The 18,974-nt window shown below is 37.1% G+C and overlaps 2 protein-coding genes across 2 annotated transcripts; one reads left to right on the top strand and one right to left on the bottom strand.

The window, feature by feature from the left end:
• The first annotated feature begins 284 nt into the window (after nt 1-284).
• LOC123704088 (dihydrofolate reductase) lies at nt 285-10,848 on the top strand. Its single transcript, XM_045652356.1, has 4 exons — nt 285-547; nt 1,557-1,728; nt 9,381-9,491; nt 10,604-10,848. The coding sequence occupies exons 1-4, from the start codon at nt 462-464 to the stop codon at nt 10,793-10,795; spliced, it is 561 nt and encodes a 186-aa protein (XP_045508312.1). The 5' UTR covers nt 285-461; the 3' UTR covers nt 10,796-10,848.
• A 1,212-nt stretch (nt 10,849-12,060) lies between these two features.
• LOC123704087 lies at nt 12,061-13,607 on the bottom strand. The gene is made up of 3 exons (XM_045652355.1): nt 13,449-13,607; nt 12,513-13,371; nt 12,061-12,337 (listed from the first exon to the last, which is right to left on the bottom strand). The coding sequence occupies exons 1-2, from the start codon at nt 13,583-13,585 to the stop codon at nt 12,600-12,602; spliced, it is 909 nt and encodes a 302-aa protein (XP_045508311.1). The 5' UTR covers nt 13,586-13,607; the 3' UTR covers nt 12,061-12,337; nt 12,513-12,599.
• Between the last annotated feature and the right edge of the window lie 5,367 nt (nt 13,608-18,974).

Raw genomic sequence — 18,974 nt, 5'->3', positions numbered from 1 at the left:
ACACGTAGGCATATTTGATGCGTTTCACTTTAAAACAAATAAAAAATGAGCGTGACGTTCGCGCCAATGAGCGAGCAAGCGACTGAGTGCAGTTACGCCACATGACGTATGTTGAGTGGAACATAAGTGATGTAGGCGGTATCGTCTCCATATTAATATTATCTCAATGGTAATTCGTTATCATTTCGCGACGAATCAGTATAAATAAGAGTGCTAGCAACATTTCTGAATTGTCATTGTGGATTGACAGCGCCTAATGCATTTTTTTTTTTTTTTTTTATTTCTTTATTTGCATGTTTTGCCGGGAAAGTTTCAAGTTGCGTTATTCATTGCGATTTCACTATAAATTACTGTAAAGTGTAAAGTAATAAATAAATAATGTAAAGTGATTAAACCTCATTGTAAACTAGTTAAGAACGGAATATTTTGTAGTATTATTTGCCTAAAAGTTTATTGTTACGATGTCAAAGGTTAAATTGAACTTAATAGCTGCCGCCTGCGATAATATGGGGATTGGAGTAAACGGGACCCTTCCTTGGAGATTAAAGTAGGTAACCACATCTATGAATATTAAATTTTAACTATTTTTACACTTTATTAATATTTGATAAGATTTTTTCCGTTTTTCCGTCCAGCGAGTATTATAAACTAAATGCGTCCTTGGAATTGAACAACTTTCTAATGTGTTTCTATTTTCTAATCAGGATTCAGGACAACGTGAACGACAAGTTTAAAATAAGAACTGCAGGCTTAAAAAAAAATCTTAACAAATTCCTAAGTTTTGTAGTTACATTTTATTGTTAATGAATATAATTAAGTCACAGAATAATAGTAGCTAATAATACCATGAATAAATGTGTATACTATATAATAATATGAAGCTAAAGAGTGTTTGTTTCACCATGCTAAGGCATAAAATAATCCATCCAGGATTTCAAAAATTATTTCATCATTGGATATTTACATGATTCCTGAGTGACATTTATATATTATGTACTCAAATTAATAACTCAGGCCCCGGAATCACAGACACAATAGAAAATCTATTGTGTCGTGGACCAATCGGGCCGCTCGGGCTCTATGGGTTAAAATCAATGCCACTTGCCATTGTTATTTTATTACTCAAGAAGTGGCTCACCTATCCATATCAAATGTTAAGTCTTTGTTTGGAATATTTAATAATGGTTTATGTGAAGTTTGTACAAAATCGGTAGAGTAGTTCATTTATCACATGTTTATTAAATACTAGCGGTCCGCCCCAGCTACGCCCGTAGTACATATTTCGCAATAAAAGGTAGCTTATGTTCTTTCTCAGGGTCAAAAGATTGTCTGTGCCAAATTTCATCAAAATCGGTCTTGTAGTTTATGCCTGAAAACCATACATACATACAAACCTTTCCTCTTTATAATATTAGTGTAGATTTCACTTTATAAGTAGCGAAGCACATACCGGGGCTCTTAGTAGGCTATAATTAATATGTCTCATGGTGAAGCCAGGCAGACTGCTAGTATCAACTAATATACCATGGCTAAAGTTCTACAATTTCTCTTTCCAGAAATGAAATGGCCTACTTCACCTCCATGACTTCAAATGTTGAAGACAACGCTAAAAAGAATGCAGTAATCATGGGACGAGTGACATGGGACTGTATACCTCTGAAATACAGGCCTCTGGTTGGCAGAATCAATATTGTACTTACAAGCAATGTGGATAAGTTGAAAACGCAAGTAATGTTTATTTTGTGTGACTTTTATGGACTTGTAATTACTAGTGATGTGCCGATTATGACTTTTGCCGACTAGCCGACTAGCCGATTAGTCGGTTGTAATAATACCGACTAGTCGGCTAAGCCGATTACGGTTTCGGGGATTTCCGTAACGCTTCGTTTACGGCTGATTCGCGCACAATCGCATACACCGCCTGCGAGCGTGTCGGAACATGTTTTGTTTACTTCGCATTTTTCCTTCATTTTTGCTTGTGTAATGGTCGAGAGCGGTGTTTTAGGGTAAAAAAATATTTTCTTGCTTTAATACATATAACTGAGTTTGTTAATTTATTAAATCTACTTTTTATTTAAATAATAAGAAAAACTTATAAATGTTCATTGAAGATAAGAAGATATTATGTTGTTTTTTATGTTAATTAGGATAGGAACTAATTTTGTTCAATAAATGTCATAATTATGTTTTTTTTTACAAGCAAGTAATTTTAAAAACTGATTACCAAAGGAAAGATTGCTTTACATTTTATAATGTATAAGACTGATTATAAAATAAAAATAAAATAATATATAATTAAGGTTTTTATTTCATGTAGTTATTTTTCATTGAGAAATACATACTACGTAAAAAGCCGGATAGTCGGCGCTCTTTGCCAATTAGTCGCCGACTAATCGACGACTACAATAGTGGCCGGATAGTCGGCTTTACCGACTAGTCGCCGACTAGTCGGGACATCTCTAGTAATTACCAATCTATAGGGCTTTTTTTGTTAATTTTTTTTTTTTTTTTTTTTTTTCTTTTTCATTTTATCTGCAATCAGCGGTTTTCGCTATGAGCGGATGTGTTGTCAGGCAAGGTTTGGCATTTAGAGCGAGCCCTCCAGTGAGGACAACTTCTCTTCAAGTAAGTAGTAAAGCTAGATTATATCTTTTCTTTTCAGTCGATTGTGGTAGGACTTTTTTATCAGTTGGCTAGCTAGTTTGTTCGGATGTTTCTCCAGTCTGGCAACATAAGACTTAGTATGTGTATTAATTTCCTCTTTTATGGAACATATGTTAGTGTGGCTATGAATTTCAGCATTAGTAGTAAACCAGGGGGCATTGCTGAGAGTTCGCAGTATAGTATTTTGCTGTCGTTGCAGTAGCGAGATAGATGAATTACTGGCACTACCCCATAGTTGAATGCCGTATGTCCAAATAGGTTTTATTACACTTTTATATATCAGTAGTTTGTTGTCCAGTGACAGGCGACTTTTCCGGCCCAGTATCCAGTACAAGCTGCGGTAGCGAATGTTTATTTCTTCTCTTTTTGCTTTGATGTGGTAGTTCCAGGTCAAACGTCGATCCAAGTGTAGCCCGAGGTAGCGGACTCTGTCAGTGTGTGGTAGTGTAGAATCTTTAAGCTTTACAGGCGGGCAATCTTCTTTTCGAAGCGTAAAGGTGACGTGTACCGATTTTGAGGGGCTCGGTTTAATTTTCCACCTCTCCATCCAGTCCGTGATCGCGTTGAGACCTTTTTGTAGGTTTTTTGGTGCAATTGCCGGATCCTTACTACTTGCTAGTATTGCTGTGTCATCAGCGAATGTTGCTGTAGTAACGTTTTCAGTAAGCGGTAAGTCAGCTGTAAAAAGTGTCTATAGTACTGGTCCAAGCACTGAACCTTGTGGCACACCTGCTCTGATGCTGTAGATGTTTGATGTCTTTCCACTTTCCAGAATTTGAAAGCGACGTTCACTAAGATAGGATTTTATAAGTGGATAAAAGCTGTGAGGTAGATTTTTCCTTAATTTGTATAGCAAACCTTCGTGCCACACTTTGTCAAAAGCTTGCTGGATATCCAAAAACACCGATGAACAGTATTCCCTTTCTTCTAGTGACTTCCGGACTCTTTCAACTACTCTATGAACTTGTTCAATAGTGGAATGTTCCTGTCTGAAGCCAAATTGATGATCTGGAATAGCATTGTTCACTGTAAGGCAGGTAAGCATTCTGGATAACAAAATCTTTTCGAAAACTTTTGACAGTATCGGTAATAGGCTAATGGGTCTATATTATGATGATACTTCATTAGCCGGTTTGCCAGGCTTATGTATCATCTGGATGTTTGATAATTTCCAGACATTAGGAAAATGTTGAACCCTTATAATTCCATTATAAAGGACTGTCAGGAATACTATAACCTTGCGGGGCATCTGCTTTAAAATTTCCTTGGTTATAAGATCTAAACCAGGCGCTTTTTTATCTTTAAGATCTTTTATCTTCCTCCATACTTCGGCGGTAGTTACTGGTTTTGGCGGGAGAGACATTTGCATATCCTCTTTGAGGGCATTGATGATTTCTTCGTCGTGTCCAGTGAATGTCTCTTTGTTGGGACGGAAAACTTTTTCTAGATGTTCGGCAAAGCAGGTTGCTTTTTCCTCTAGTGTCCTCGCCCAGCCTTGCGTTCCTTTTATTGGCGGTTTAGCATTCTGTGGACGGTCATAATTTTTTGTAAACCAGAGCGAGTAATTCGTCGAGGCATTTGCAGTCAGCGATTGGAGCTGTGTTTCGAGAGTTTTATTTCGCCAGTTATGAAGCATATCTTTCAGTTTTCTTGCCTCTCTGTTGAATTTTGTTTTATCTGTACTCAACCTGCTGTCGTGCCAGATGCGCCTTGCTCTTCTTTTATTTACTATAGCCCTTTTTATATCGCGAGGATAATTATCAGGTATTTTTAAGGTCCTACTTTCTAGAGTGTTTAGGATACAGGCTTTTTGAATAAGCGATGTTACATATTTTGTAGATTCTTCTATGTCATCGGGCGTCTTCAGGGAAACTTTTAGGTCAATATTGTTATTCAGATATTCTCTAACGGAATCCCAATCTGTAGATTTATTATGAAGTGTCTTTATGTTTTCTTCTTCTATTAGTAGGGTGCTAGCTGTTAGTAGAACTGGAGTGTGATCGGAAGAACCATCGTAGCAAGATTCTATTTTAAAGTAATATGTTGACATACCCTTTGCAATGAAAAAGTCGAGTAGATCCGGGATTTTATTCTTATCTGAAGGCCAATACGTTGGCTCGCAAGTAGTAATGACACGCATGTTATTATTGTCTATACAAGTTTTTAGTTGCCTGCCCCTTGTAGTTGTTAACCGTGATCCCCAGTGAATGTTCTTTGCATTCCAATCGCCTCCTGTAATAAAGCGACTTCCTAGACTGCTGAAGAATTCGGAGAACATTTCACAGCTAATTTTATGTCTTATTAGTAGTGATGTGCCGATTATGACTTTTGCCGACTAGCCGACTAGCCGATTAGTCGGTTGTAATAATACCGACTAGTCGGCTAAGCCGATTACGGTTTCGGGGATTTCCGTAACGCTTCGTTTACGGCTGATTCGCGCACAATCGCATACACCGCCTGCGAGCGTGTCGGAACATGTTTTGTTTACTTCGCATTTTTCCTTCATTTTTGCTTGTGTAATGGTCGAGAGCGGTGTTTTAGGGTAAAAAAATATTTTCTTGCTTTAATACATATAACTGAGTTTGTTAATTTATTAAATCTACTTTTTATTTAAATAATAAGAAAAACTTATAAATGTTCATTGAAGATAAGAAGATATTATGTTGTTTTTTATGTTAATTAGGATAGGAACTAATTTTGTTCAATAAATGTCATAATTATGTTTTTTTTTACAAGCAAGTAATTTTAAAAACTGATTACCAAAGGAAAGATTGCTTTACATTTTATAATGTATAAGACTGATTATAAAATAAAAATAAAATAATATATAATTAAGGTTTTTATTTCATGTAGTTATTTTTCATTGAGAAATACATACTACGTAAAAAGCCGGATAGTCGGCGCTCTTTGCCAATTAGTCGCCGACTAATCGACGACTACAATAGTGGCCGGATAGTCGGCTTTACCGACTAGTCGCCGACTAGTCGGGACATCTCTACTTATTAGTAATTTTAGGGCAATATACCGCCGAGACTTTGATATAGCCGGTCCTATCTTCTATAGCTATTGTAGTAGCTTGGATGTAGTCGGTTTTAAATTCTGGTAAGATATGATGTTTAACTGTCTTTCTCACAACAATTGCAGACCCAGCGTGGCCAGTTCCGTCGAGGTGGAGTGTAACATAGCATTGATATTTATTAAATTTTATGTTTGAAGCTGAGGTACAGTGTGCTTCAGATACCAGCAGTAAGTCTAAATTATGTTCGTTAAGAATCAGTTCAATTTCATTTCTATTAGGCGCTAAACCATTTGTGTTCCAGGCTAGCTTCAAAGCTGTCATTTTGACATTTTTTCGACTAGCTTTGTTATGAGTACAATTATAGTCGAGCCAATTTAATAGGCAACATTTGACGTCTATCAATTTTATCTTCGAAGAGAGGTAACCTGCTTAAAAACATCGATTAAAGTTGTGATTAAAGTGTATTAATCGATACGGATTTGAAACATTTGTCAATCGAATTTATTAATTTATGATGATTTTTATTCACAAGTAATCAATGCATTCGATTCTAGATGTCAGATTTCGATTTTTAGAGTAACGTCTCTAGTATTTAAAAAGAAAAAAGGTTTATTGACACAAAATTGTAGCGACGTCAGTTCTTCAATTCAGAAATTGTTTATTATGTTTAGGATGGTTTATCAGTAAAATGAAATCTTAAAATAACTTGTATCGGTCATTATTATTATAAATATGTAATCGTAATTGTAAAAAGTTAAGCAAATGTGCAGTTCTAACAAAACGAAATATCATGTTATTCTATGTCGTCGTTACTAGGTTACGTTGTTGAATTTTGTTGAACTGTCAAATGTTGCCTATTAAAATGGCTCTACTATAGATTACTCATTTGTTGTAAGATTTGATCGAACTTTTCGTTTTGTTTTATAACTATTTGTTCAAGTAGAGAGTTATCCGCTTGCTTTGTTTCAGTCTTCTGTTCATTATTCTTCTGTCTTAGTATATCTGAGTAAATAAGATAAAGAGAGTTTTTGTCTTAGATTACAAAATAAAGTACAGATGGAGCATGACAACCGCCCGTCGCCCTTGTCAAAGAAAATACGAAATCAAAAACAAATACGTCGCTGCACCAGTGCTATAGCGCATAAAGTGTCATGCAATACGTCAAAAAGGGTTTGCAATTTTAGTAAAAAAATGCCGTCTTGTGATAATAAAACGCTGTAAAATTTGTTCCCGAAAACAAAAAAAAAGATAAAACATCGTTTCACAGGTTTTCTGTAGATTATTTGGCTGATTTATTTCTTTAATACGAATAATAATTTTACAGATATGAAGGAATACAAAACTTCAACGTATGTTGCCAGTATTTTGAAAATGAATTTGCCATTTTTATTGGTAAAACGGTAAAATGGTTAAAAGATCTTCTGTGTCTTCAGGGTAATGCTGTTGGATTTTTCGATCGTGAATGTGATTATTTGTATAGTGCACTAAAGGTTCATGATAATTATTAGATTATTTTAATAAGCATAATACATTATTTTGTTACTTTTATAAAGCTTCAAAACGTCATAGTCGTTTTCGCAAGCGATTTAATTTATGTGAACTCCATGATGGATATATGATGAAAATAAAATGTCCCGTATTCTCGACTAAAAACTACCGCTATTCGTATTCATATATTATGAAAAATAAAAAATAATATAATTATTATAGTTAATATTGAAACTTTTTTTTTTTTGTAATTTATTTAATAAAAAATTGAATACAATTATTTTGTCCATATATAACTTTAGTAGGCAGGTACTTTATTTAATAAAAGAATTTAAATAAAAATTAAAACTTGACTTCTCATTTATGTATATAGCCTACGTCACTACCGCCAATAACATAATAATTCAGATCATTGCAATGAAACCTCACAACTCAAAATCGGTCCAACGGTTTATACTGCAGGGCGTGTCAAACAAATATTATACATACATCCATAAACGAAAAACATCACCCTCTTTTTTCCGTAGTCGGGGAAAAATTTAGGAAATTTTTCAATATCTGGCAGCATTACACGCACACAGAAGCACCATGTACGTACAGTGCAGCGGCGAAATGACAGCACACATAGCTTTATTGAAAATGACGATAAATTATTCGGTTTAGTTCGGCAACGCTCCATCTGTCTTTTATTTTGTAATCTAAGGTTTTTGTTAAATTGAAAAGGAAAGTTATGTGTATAGTTTTTTAATTTTGCTATTGCATAGCTTCTGTCGCGGGCCTTGAGCGCGGGGACCGAATCGAGAAATTCCGTAACGAAAAAACCTCACGCTTCCCACTCCGACGGGCTCGGAGGTGTGGCTTGAGGGCATGCTATGCAATAGCTTTACCGCGGCAGTCCCCGAGTGGCACATGTCTTTTTAATTTAGTTGAGAATATTTGGTTATTAATACACTATTACATATTGTTATTATATATGCACATGCATACACTATACATATATTCTTATTTAGTTTAGAATATTTAGTTAATATACTTTTGAATATGCACAGTGCTCATATCCTAATAGCTAATCCTTTAGATAGTAATAAGTATTACAAAATACAATTTTTGAAGAAATGTTTTCACTCCGAACAATTTAGTGCTTTATTATATTAAAGCAACTAGCTTACCGCCCGCGGCTTCGCCCGCTTTGTCTAAAACCTATAAAATTATATACTAAAATCTTCCTTTTGAATCACTCTATCTATTAAAAAAAAACCGCATCAAAATCCGTTGCGTAGTTTTAAAGATTTAAGCATACTAAGGGACATAGGGACAGAGAAAGCGACTTTGTTTTATACTATGTAGTGATGATAGATTTTGAATGCAAGACATAATGGCTAACATTTATTTATTAAATTAGACTTATTTTTTATGCTTTTGAATTAAATTTAACGGACACATAAGTAAAGAACACAATATCTGGAAAATGATGAATTCAGAAACATCATAAATGTTTGTATTTTGCACAAACTTGATATCCTAGTACTTTGTTTTCTCTGTGAAATGAATAGGCTCTAGATTTCACTTTTATAGAAATACTCGCTGTGCCCCGCGGTTTCACCCGCGTGGCTCTGCTCCTGTTGGTCTCAAACTCAAACTCAAACATTTATTTATTCAATTCGACTTTTTATAAAAAAAATTTATGACTTTTTAACATTGAGGTCTTGTCATGATGATATATATTATAGCCTTCCTTGATAAATGGGCTCTCTAACACCGAAAGAATTTTTCAAATCGGTCCAGGAGTTCCTGAGATTGGTATTAGATAGTCCATTTATTAAGGAAGGCTATACGCTAAGACTAGCATGAGCGAAGCAATGCGGCTAAAACCGCGGGGCACAGCTAGTTAATAAGACAATAATCACTTTCATATTAAAACTAAGGAAAAGGAAAGAAAAAGTCAGTTTGATTGTTTTAAAAAGTTTAATAGATTTTGATAGATTACAATCTATACTAATATTATAAAGCTGAAGAGTTTGTTTGTTTGAACGCGCTAATATCGGGTCTACTGGTCCGATTTGAAAAATTCTTTCAGTGTTAGATAGCCCATTTATCGAGGAAGGCTATATAGACTATATATAATCACGCTAAGACCAACAGGCGCGGAGCAATGCGGGTGAAACCGCGTAGCACAACTAGTAATAACTAAAATCCAATTCGTTTCCAGGTGCCAGATGGTGTTGAAGTAGTAAGAAATCTCGATAAAGCGATCGAACTTATTGAGAGTCGATCAGATATTGAATCTGCCTGGGTTATAGGCGGCTCTTCTATATATAAGGTAATATTTAAAAATCGAAAAAAGGTAAGATTAAGTTTTTTGTTTCCGGACCGATTTTTATGAGTTTTTCACTAATAGAAAGCTAACATTATCAGGAAGTGACATCACTACATCCATACTTAATATCATAAATACGAAAGTAACTCTGTCTGTCTGTCTGTAACTCAATCACGCCTTAACTACTGAACCAATTTGCATGAAATTTGGTATAGAGATATTTTGATACCCAAGAAAGGACATAGCAACACGCAAAACCCATAGTTCCCGTTCCCGTGGGATTTCCGGGACACAACCTATTTATTTTTTATATTAATTTACCCTCAATATGTGTGATAAATTTTATTGTAATCGGTTCATTAGTATTTGCGTGAAAGAGTAACAAACATACATACACACACATACATCCATACTCACAAACTTTCGCATTTATAATATTAGTAGGATATTACTAGCTGTCCCTGCCTCACTCATCACTTATGGGTATGAAAAATAGATGTTGTCCTATTCCTACCTGATATGCACACACAATTTCATGAGAATCGGTCCAGTCGTTTCGGAGGAGTATGGTACCTAACAATGTGACCCAAGAATTGTGTATATATAGAAAAAGAGCCAAGAATTTTATATATATGCTGAAATAATCCTTACTAATGTTGTGTGTTTGTCTTTCACGTGGCAACGGAGAGATTTTTTGGTATGAATTTTGAGTCTATTGATAGTTGGGAGGCTAGAGAATGATATAGGCTACTTTTTAGTGCGGGAAAACATTTCATTTCCAATATTATTGTGAAGCGTTTATATGCTATATAGTTTGAATTTGTGTGTTCGAAAACTTTCGTTTTTGTATTTATATTAATTGTCTGTTAATAAAACTAGATGGCGCTGTATCTGCTAATATTTATTTAATAAAATTTGTTAAATCTAGTAGGTAGGTATATTTAAAAAAAAACAAAGTTTAATTTTAACTTCTTTTTATCAAAATCCGTTCTGTAGTTCTGGCGTGCTAGATCTTTCGTATAATAATAGAGTGTAGGAATTTAGATTTATAAGAAATAATAGATAAATAGAGATAATTATTTGTCATAACTTGGTATACAATTTGTTTTTTCCAGGCCGCCATAGAGCATCCGAACTGTGACAAGATATATTTGACAGAAATACAGAAATCTTTTATCTGTGACACGTTTTTTCCCGCCTTCGACAAGAAGCAGTTCAAGCAAATACAAGAAGATGGCGTTAATAATGAAAAACAATCTGAAAATGGCATAGATTATTACACTAGAGTTTATAAGAAAGTTTTATAATAAAATGTTTTGGTTGTATAACGTTGCACAAATATATAATAAGGTTTAATGGATCATTTTTTTTATTGCTTAGACAGCTGCTGTACCTCAAATTTTCGATTTATTTTAATTAGTAATTACTAATTAGTGACTATAAATTATTACATTTAAATCCTATCTGGCATTTTTTCACCTCATAGTTATTATGTATTATGTACTTAGAGCGTTTGATAGCAGATATTATAATGCTGAAATAAAAAAAAAGTTTGCAGTTACTAACCAGTTATGTACTTGAATCGAAATTTAGTATTACAATAAATATTTATCTAACAAGAATTCGCATTTTGTTTATCTATGTTGTATATTAAAGGGCTGATAGACGTACGAACTTTAAAGTCGCGGTTTTAAAGTTCGCGTACTTACTCGGCTCGCGGCGGTGACAGACGTGCGAGCCAAGGCGGGCTTCGAGTAAGATTTCAAACATGTTGGATCGTCAACGAACTTACTCGACGGTTTTTAAGTACGCGTACTTGGGGTGACACACGAGCGAAAAAGGTCGTCGAGCCACAAGTTCGCGTACTTACTCGTACGTCTGTCACCCCTTTTACGCTCTGTCACGTTTCCCGCTAGCTAGCGCACTGACTTGGCACTGACAAAGAGTAAAGTAATATAGGGGGCGCACTGACATGCTCGCCTAGTGGAAACGCGTCTCATATTCTTATCAAATCGATCTGTGATAGGCAATAAATAAAACGAGCGGCGGATTTTACAATATTTTTTTTATTCTGGCAATTGGTGAAAAATTTGCCACCAAAGAAGTCCCGTAGATCTTATGACGGGACTTCTTTATTGGCAAATCTTTGCACCTGAAATCTAAGCTTTGATGCTGCAAATATTAATTCATTAAAATGCCCCAAGAGCTAGAGAAATTGGTATTTTATTGAAACCTTCAAATAAACTTTATATGCAATTTAATACAAATCCATACTAATATTATAAATGCGAAAGTCTGTCTGTTACTCAATCACGCCTTAACTAGGTACTGAACCAATTTGCATGAAATTTGGTATAGAGATATTTTGATACCCGAGAAAGGACATAGGATAGGTTTTATCCCGGAAATCCCACGGGAACTATACGGGTTTTTCTTTGACTGCGCGGACGATGCCGCGGGTGGAAAGCTAGTATTATTATAATGTATGTTTTATTAGCGTAGTGGTTATTCTCTGGAATAAAAGGTTTGGTAGGTAAGATCTTTTGGTTACGATTTAAATAAAAACTTCTAGACTGGTTTTACAATTTATTTTACATAGCTACTAAACTACTACTACCTACTAACTACTACCAAAGAGTTTTGATTGACTTTTTACAAACAGATATAAGGCCGCGTTTCCATCTGCAAGAAAACTTCCGCAAGAAATGTCCAACAGTCTGTCTGACAGCAGCTTGCAAGTCTACTTGCAGGTGGAAACCCGGCCTTACGACTTGCAAGCTGCTGTCAGACAGATAAGAGACATCAGACACAGACAGTAGTATTTAATACCAATTTAATACTATAGCATACTAGCGGTCCGCCCCGGCTTCGCCCGTGGTACATATTAACGTTTTCTCTACATAAGAACCATCCTCGTACTTCAAGGAATATAATAAAAAAAGAATTATCGAAATCGGTTCAGCCGTTCTCGAGTTATGGAATTACAACGAAAAGTGGCATTGATTTTTATATTACTATAGCATATAAGTCCATGATACTATTTACTAATATGTATTATATTCCTGAAGAGTTTGTATTTTTTTTTTGGTTTAATTAATGATTAAACAATGTTCAATTATTTAATTTTAGATCTTGTAGAATATGATAAAATATTCTTGAGATTGTGGTTCTATGTATGCCAAACAATACACTTAATGCTGAAAATGACAGTCCAGTTTTGAATTTCATCAAAAAAATTAAAAGCCGGTCCTTTTTGGAAACTGCATATTTCCCATTTGTCATTCTTCTTAATAAAATATCAAAACTTTTGAATGACACACCAGCGAGATCTAGTAGTTGTTGGTCATTCTTAATTGATGAAATACCAACAAAATCTTGACTACTTGTAGATGTTGATTGGGTACTATATGTTACTTTAGTAGTGCAACAACCTATATCTTTAGTTTTTGGAGTATTTGTGGTGACAATTTTGGAAATAGTTGGTATTTCTACTTGGATCTCAGCATCACAGTTATTATTTTGAATGTACCTATTACAAATAAATGTTGTTTCTTTCAACTTGAACTGATTATAAATATCTGCTTGGCATCCTTTATCGGCCATCATAGTAAATTCCCTTTCATTTACTTTAGTAACTGTTTCGATTGGTAACTGATTGTGTTCGTATTTTCCAATAAATTGTTGATCCTGATATCTTCGTGTCATAAAACGATTATATCTGGCAGCGACCTGAGAATGGTCAATTTTCTTACACCGATACTTTGACGGGAATATTGTTGGAATATAGCTAGGGCTCGCCTCTGCGTCTGACTTTTTGCCTCCAATAAAATGTTCACTGCATATTGTATCATGTCGTTTTGGCTGCCATGGGGACCCATCAGCACTAAAACAAATAAAAAAGGACTGTAATTTTGGAACGCTTATTATTGTTATTATAGTGTACTAGGTTACATTTCTTACTTTTTTCTCTTCACAGCAGCTATCCATTTTTGTCTTTGCTGTATTGTCCACTTTGATGTTGGAAACGAATAAAACTTGCATGAACTGTTTTTCCCATTGTTTTTACAATTTACGACACAGCATGTACTATGACCCATATCGCAAATTTTTACGCTTTTCCATAAGAAATTTATAAAGAAAGTTCAATTCAATTCAATATTATGATTTATGAAAATAAAGGAATTTGACATAATATGACAATTGACAGCCCAGAATTAATTCACATTTCTGCCACGTCATGCGCTACGATCGATTTGCCATTCCCCACCACCCACTTCGCACATAGACAATGGATTTTATAGAAGAACTAGCTGCGCTCGGCGGTTTCACCCGCGCGGCTCCGCTCCTGTTGGTCTTAAGCTGGGTATCGACTTCGCGCTCCTGGCGCGCGCGCCATGAATGACCGCGCCGAGAGTGCGTTCCGCGGAGCGCGTTCCAAATAATTGAAGTATATCAACTAAGCGCGCCTGGCGCGCGTGGCAACCGTTCCAGTGTTTGACCGTTCATCATGGAAGCTAGTCGTGTACGAGCAGCAGCAGCTTTTGTAATTATACACAGCATAATAAGAAAGAAAAAACAGAAACGAAAAGTGCGTTGGTGGATTAAAGAGTTGTACCGAAAAAGAATGCAGTATGGAGTGACACTTATAAGAGATATGCAGTTCGAAGTGATAGAAGACACAATAAAAAACTTCACTTCACTTTGGTTATCCATAATTATTACTCGGAGCGCAAAAACACAAAAAATACGACAAACCCGTCTCCATTGGCGCGCGCGCCACGATTGATGCGCGGTAAAAAACCGACACCCGACGGAACGGACCGCTCCGCGTTCGACCGCTCCAACTAACATTTTGGCGCGCGTTCCAAACAGGTATCCATTTCACGCGGCTGGAGCGCGCGCCAATGTTCGATCTCTTGGAGCGCGAAGTCGATACTCACCTGCATTCCTCGGTGAATGGGCTATCTAACACCGAAAGAATTTTTTAAATCGGACCAGTAGTTCCTGAGATTAGCGCGTTCAAACAAACAAACAAACTCTTCAGCTTTATTATATTAGTATAGATTACGTCATAATAATATTATAGTATTAATTTTCAATATTAGTTCAAGTAATTTTACATAATGTAGACCGTACTTACCTTAGGTTTTTTACAGACATTTTCATATCACGTAAAATGACATTACAAAGATTTAAAAAACATTTATATAAAATTTAGGTAGGTACACAATTTTATATTAAAAAAGCCTTTTCCAAGAAAGAGATAGGATAGGATAGAAAGGGATATTTCCTAGTTTAAGAAAGATAATATTAGGAAATAATATTGTAATGCTGCGATTTAGTGTAGGCTGATATTATTAACTAGGTGATTTAATTTTTCGTTCGTTAGTGTGTTCTGGTTTAACGCTAAAACGCTCGATTTAAAGAATACTTAACCATTACCATAGGAAACCTCAGAGCATACATCTTTAACCTGAGTAACATACAGAACAACACAACAGCATTTTATTGTATTATTTCTATGTGCATATACATATACCTAATACCTACTCGCATATATACAGGTGTCCCAACGTCGGTATACTAAGCTTAAAGGAGGTTGTAGTTTTGCATACGCTGAGTACCTACTTACTACCTATCTACCTACGTAAAAATACTTATAAAATTCCATTCGCATTTTTTTTCAAATAGATGAATTCTTAAAACTATGTGTACATGATGTGTACAGTCACTGTACAGTTTTTAAAATGTTAAAAACACAGATCACAGAATATGGTTAAAAATAAAAGGATCTTATAATTTTAATTGTTGTTCTTGCATAACTAACGACTATAGTTATTTCAAAATTAAAAATACCAATAATTTATATGATTACAATTTTCTTTATTATTTATTTATTTAATAATTATTAACACGATTTTAACTTCTGGCTCAGTATATTTTATTGCACAGAAATGACGACGTTTATTTTTTTTTTGAAATATTATATTAAAAAATTTAATGCAAAATTTCATACTTATTCATTGTAAATAGTTATAGTTACCTACATAAACAATTTTTTTTAAAATTTGCATTTGCAAGAGCATTGGTCGTTATTTTATGGTATTTTCTAAACATTTTAGCTAGATTGAATTAGCGTCCCTGAAACCCCATTCTAAATTTCATGAAAATCGTTGCAGCCGTTTACGAAATTCTGATTGCTCAAATAGGTACCTAGGTACCTATTATCAACTATGGTTAAGTTGAGAATGAATTTATGACTCTCACGTGAAAGCAGCTGAAGATGGTAAATGTAAACTTTTGTTTCTGATATTTAAACTTTGTCTTTGTCGTGTCTAAATTACATTTTTTACACTATCTAATGTAAAGAAAAGAACATTTGCCAATTGCTATGCTTGCAGCTTTCTTGTAAGTTTATGTTCAACTAGCTTTCCGCCCGCGGCTTCGCCGGCGTTTTCTAAGAAAATCCCCCATACTTCCCGTTCCCGTGGGATTTCCGGAATAAAACCTATCCTATGTGTTAATCCAAGTTACCCTCTATATGTGTGATTAATTTCATTGTAATCGGTTCAGTAGTATTTGCGTGAAAGAGTAACAAACACACACATCCGCACAAACTTTCGCATTTATAATTTTGGTAAGATAGGATAGGATAGGACTACTTGTGCCAAGGCCTGGCTGTTAACCCCTGCCGCCGAAGGTGATCGGTGGCCACCGTTGGGTTTTAGTGGGTATGGCTTTTGCGAGTCCCACATACCTCCTCACGCAGGAAAACTGCAGAGGGGGATGCGTAAATGCATTTCCCAACGTTAAAAAAAAAAAAAAAAAAAGGACTACTTGTGTGAAATGTGAATGAAGTTCGTTGAATTCTGATTGACAAAAGATTATTTTTTCAAATCAATGTAGATTGAATAAAATAGATACTTAGTGAATTTCCTTGCTTTCTTGTGGTATTATGGACTTCGTAAAATTATGGAAACAATAAATGTAGTTGAAATGGAACCTGTGAATACCTAATTTTTTTTTTTTATATCTAACTAGCTGCTCCGCGCGGTTTCACACGCGTGGCTCCGCTCCTGTTGGTCGTAGCGTGATGATATATAGCCTATAACCTTCCTCGATAAATGGGCTATCTAACACCGAAAGAATTTTTCAAATCGGACCAGTAGTTCCCGAGATTAGCACGTTCAAACAAACAAACAAACTCTTCAGCTTTATAATATTAGATGATATTAGTATAGAATATAGATGCAAGCAAAAATAGGCAATACATAATTATTGTATTCTGTTAATTAATGTATTCTCTATAAAAAAGTTAAACAAGTTTGGGGGCCGAGTCACCTTCGTCCGTAGGAGTTTACCCGGAGTATGGATACCCTACACGTGGCCCCTGGGTGGTGCTAAACAGGTGACATGGTGGGAGACAGTCGTCGCGGCTATAATGACCACCCATCAGCTGAAGACGTGTCGCCAAGCGTCCGTGTTCCGACACGATGAAGCTGATGTAGCCTTGGTGAAGACGGGTCGAATCAGTTGCGCCTATACAACCTCGACGATTTGATGCACACTTACGTTGTTGCGCCTGGGGACTAGTCATGGAGGGTAGCGGGATCCGAGGCACGGTTCACCGCTGGCCGACCGCTAGTCAGTAGGGGGCCCAAGTAGCGTGCTAGCCACATGTGAAAGGCTGCCCCGCCAACTAGCGAAAAATCCCAAGATGCGCCTTAGTGCCGGTTGGCGACCGGACGAGAGGGCCCTATGGACATCCTTGGGGGGGCTCGGGCGTCCCCGCAGTCTCCAGACTAGTCCCCATAAGTGTAGCTTCTGAATGTGCGTCTCAGGTCTAGAAGTATAGCGCCTCGATTCACTGCCGTCTTCACACCTACTTCACTCTCCATTAAAATAATGAAAAAGACAAGGTACAAGAAAAACGTTGTACAGCGGCAGCACTCCCTCTCGCTGAAAGTAGACCTCACTAACATCAGAGGTCTACACTCCAACCTCGTTGCAGTCCACTTCCATCTAGAGACTAGCAAGCCTTGTATCTTGTTCCTCACGGAGACGCAGATTAGATGTCCGTCTGATCAGGCGTACCTATCGTATCCCGGCTACACCCTGGAGCATAACTTTAAAGCTCGGTCAGGTGTGTGCGCGTACGTACGTGACGACATCTGCTGTCGGCGTCTCCGTTACCTTGAAGACCCCCATTTCTCTGTACTTTGGATGCTGGTGGACACAGGCCTAGAGAAACTCATCTATGCTTGTGTCTACCGAGCGCACAGCGGAGACCAGGAGACGATCAGGCTCACAGAGTACCTAAGTGAGGCAGCGGATGCTGCTCAACACAAATACCCTTCCGCTCAGCTAGTGCTTCTGGGGGATTTTAATGCCCACCACCAGGAGTGGCTATACCCATACCAGTGCACTGACCTCGCTGGGAGAGAGACGCGTAAACTCGCTATAGCGTTAAATCTCACCCAGCTGGTTCAAGGAGCGACGCGGGTTCCTGATGTTGAGAGCCATACAGCCAATTGCTTGGATCTTCTGCTGACAACCGATCCAGACCGTTACTCGGTAGCGATTTCATCGCCGCTTGGCAGCTCCGACCACTGTCTGGTGAAATCTGTATCTGTCTACTCGCCGCCCGACCCCAGTCCCAGGGGCTCGCGGCGCGTGTGGCGATACAAGTCAGCAGATTGGGACGAGATGCGTTCTTTCTTTGCATCTTATCCCTGGCGGCCTGTTTGCTTTTCTTCTGAAGACCCTTCAACCTGTGCGGATGCTGTGACTGATGTGCTGCGGCAGGGAATGGAATACTACATTCCATTCTCCGATGTAGCCACGTCCAGCAAAGCTCAACCCTGGTTCAGAGCTGAATGTAGACGCGCTGAAGCGTTTAAACATGAGGCATATCTAGCCTGGGCTGATGCTCGACACCGCAAGGCCAAGGACGTATCTGAGAAGAAGAAAGCCTTCAACCGGGCCGCCAAGTCCTGCAAAAAGGCTCTACGGAAAGCACGATTTGACCACGTCAGCCGTATAGGGAACAAACTGGCTTCTTACCCTTCTGGTAGCAAAGCGTTTTGGTCCCTGGCAAAGTCGGTTGAATCGAATTTCTGCCGCCCCTCACTTCCTCCACTGCTGAAACCAGATGGGTCGCTAGCTCACACTGCCACGGAGAAAGCAAACCTACTAGCTACTCTGTTCGCAGAAAATTCACGTCTGGATCCCGCAAGCGCCAAACCTCCCAGTCTACCTGGATGCGAGGTGAGCATGCCAGAAATTCGCATCCGTCAGACTGAGGTTCTGAAAACGCTGCGAAATCTTGACGTGAACAAAGCTAGTGGCCCTGATGGAATACCAGCCATAGTGCTTAAAACCTGTGCGCCTGAGCTCGCTCCTGTCTTGACACGCCTCTTTCGCCTTTCGATGATGACTGGAAAAGTACCGAAATCATGGAAACTTGCCAACGTGCAGCCTGTGCCC

Source organism: Colias croceus, chromosome 28 (assembly GCF_905220415.1).
Source record: "Colias croceus chromosome 28, ilColCroc2.1".
Classification (NCBI taxonomy): Eukaryota; Metazoa; Arthropoda; class Insecta; order Lepidoptera; family Pieridae; genus Colias; species Colias croceus.
The sequence above is the reverse complement of the archived record's forward strand: the minus strand, read 5'-3'. Positions and strand labels throughout refer to the sequence as shown.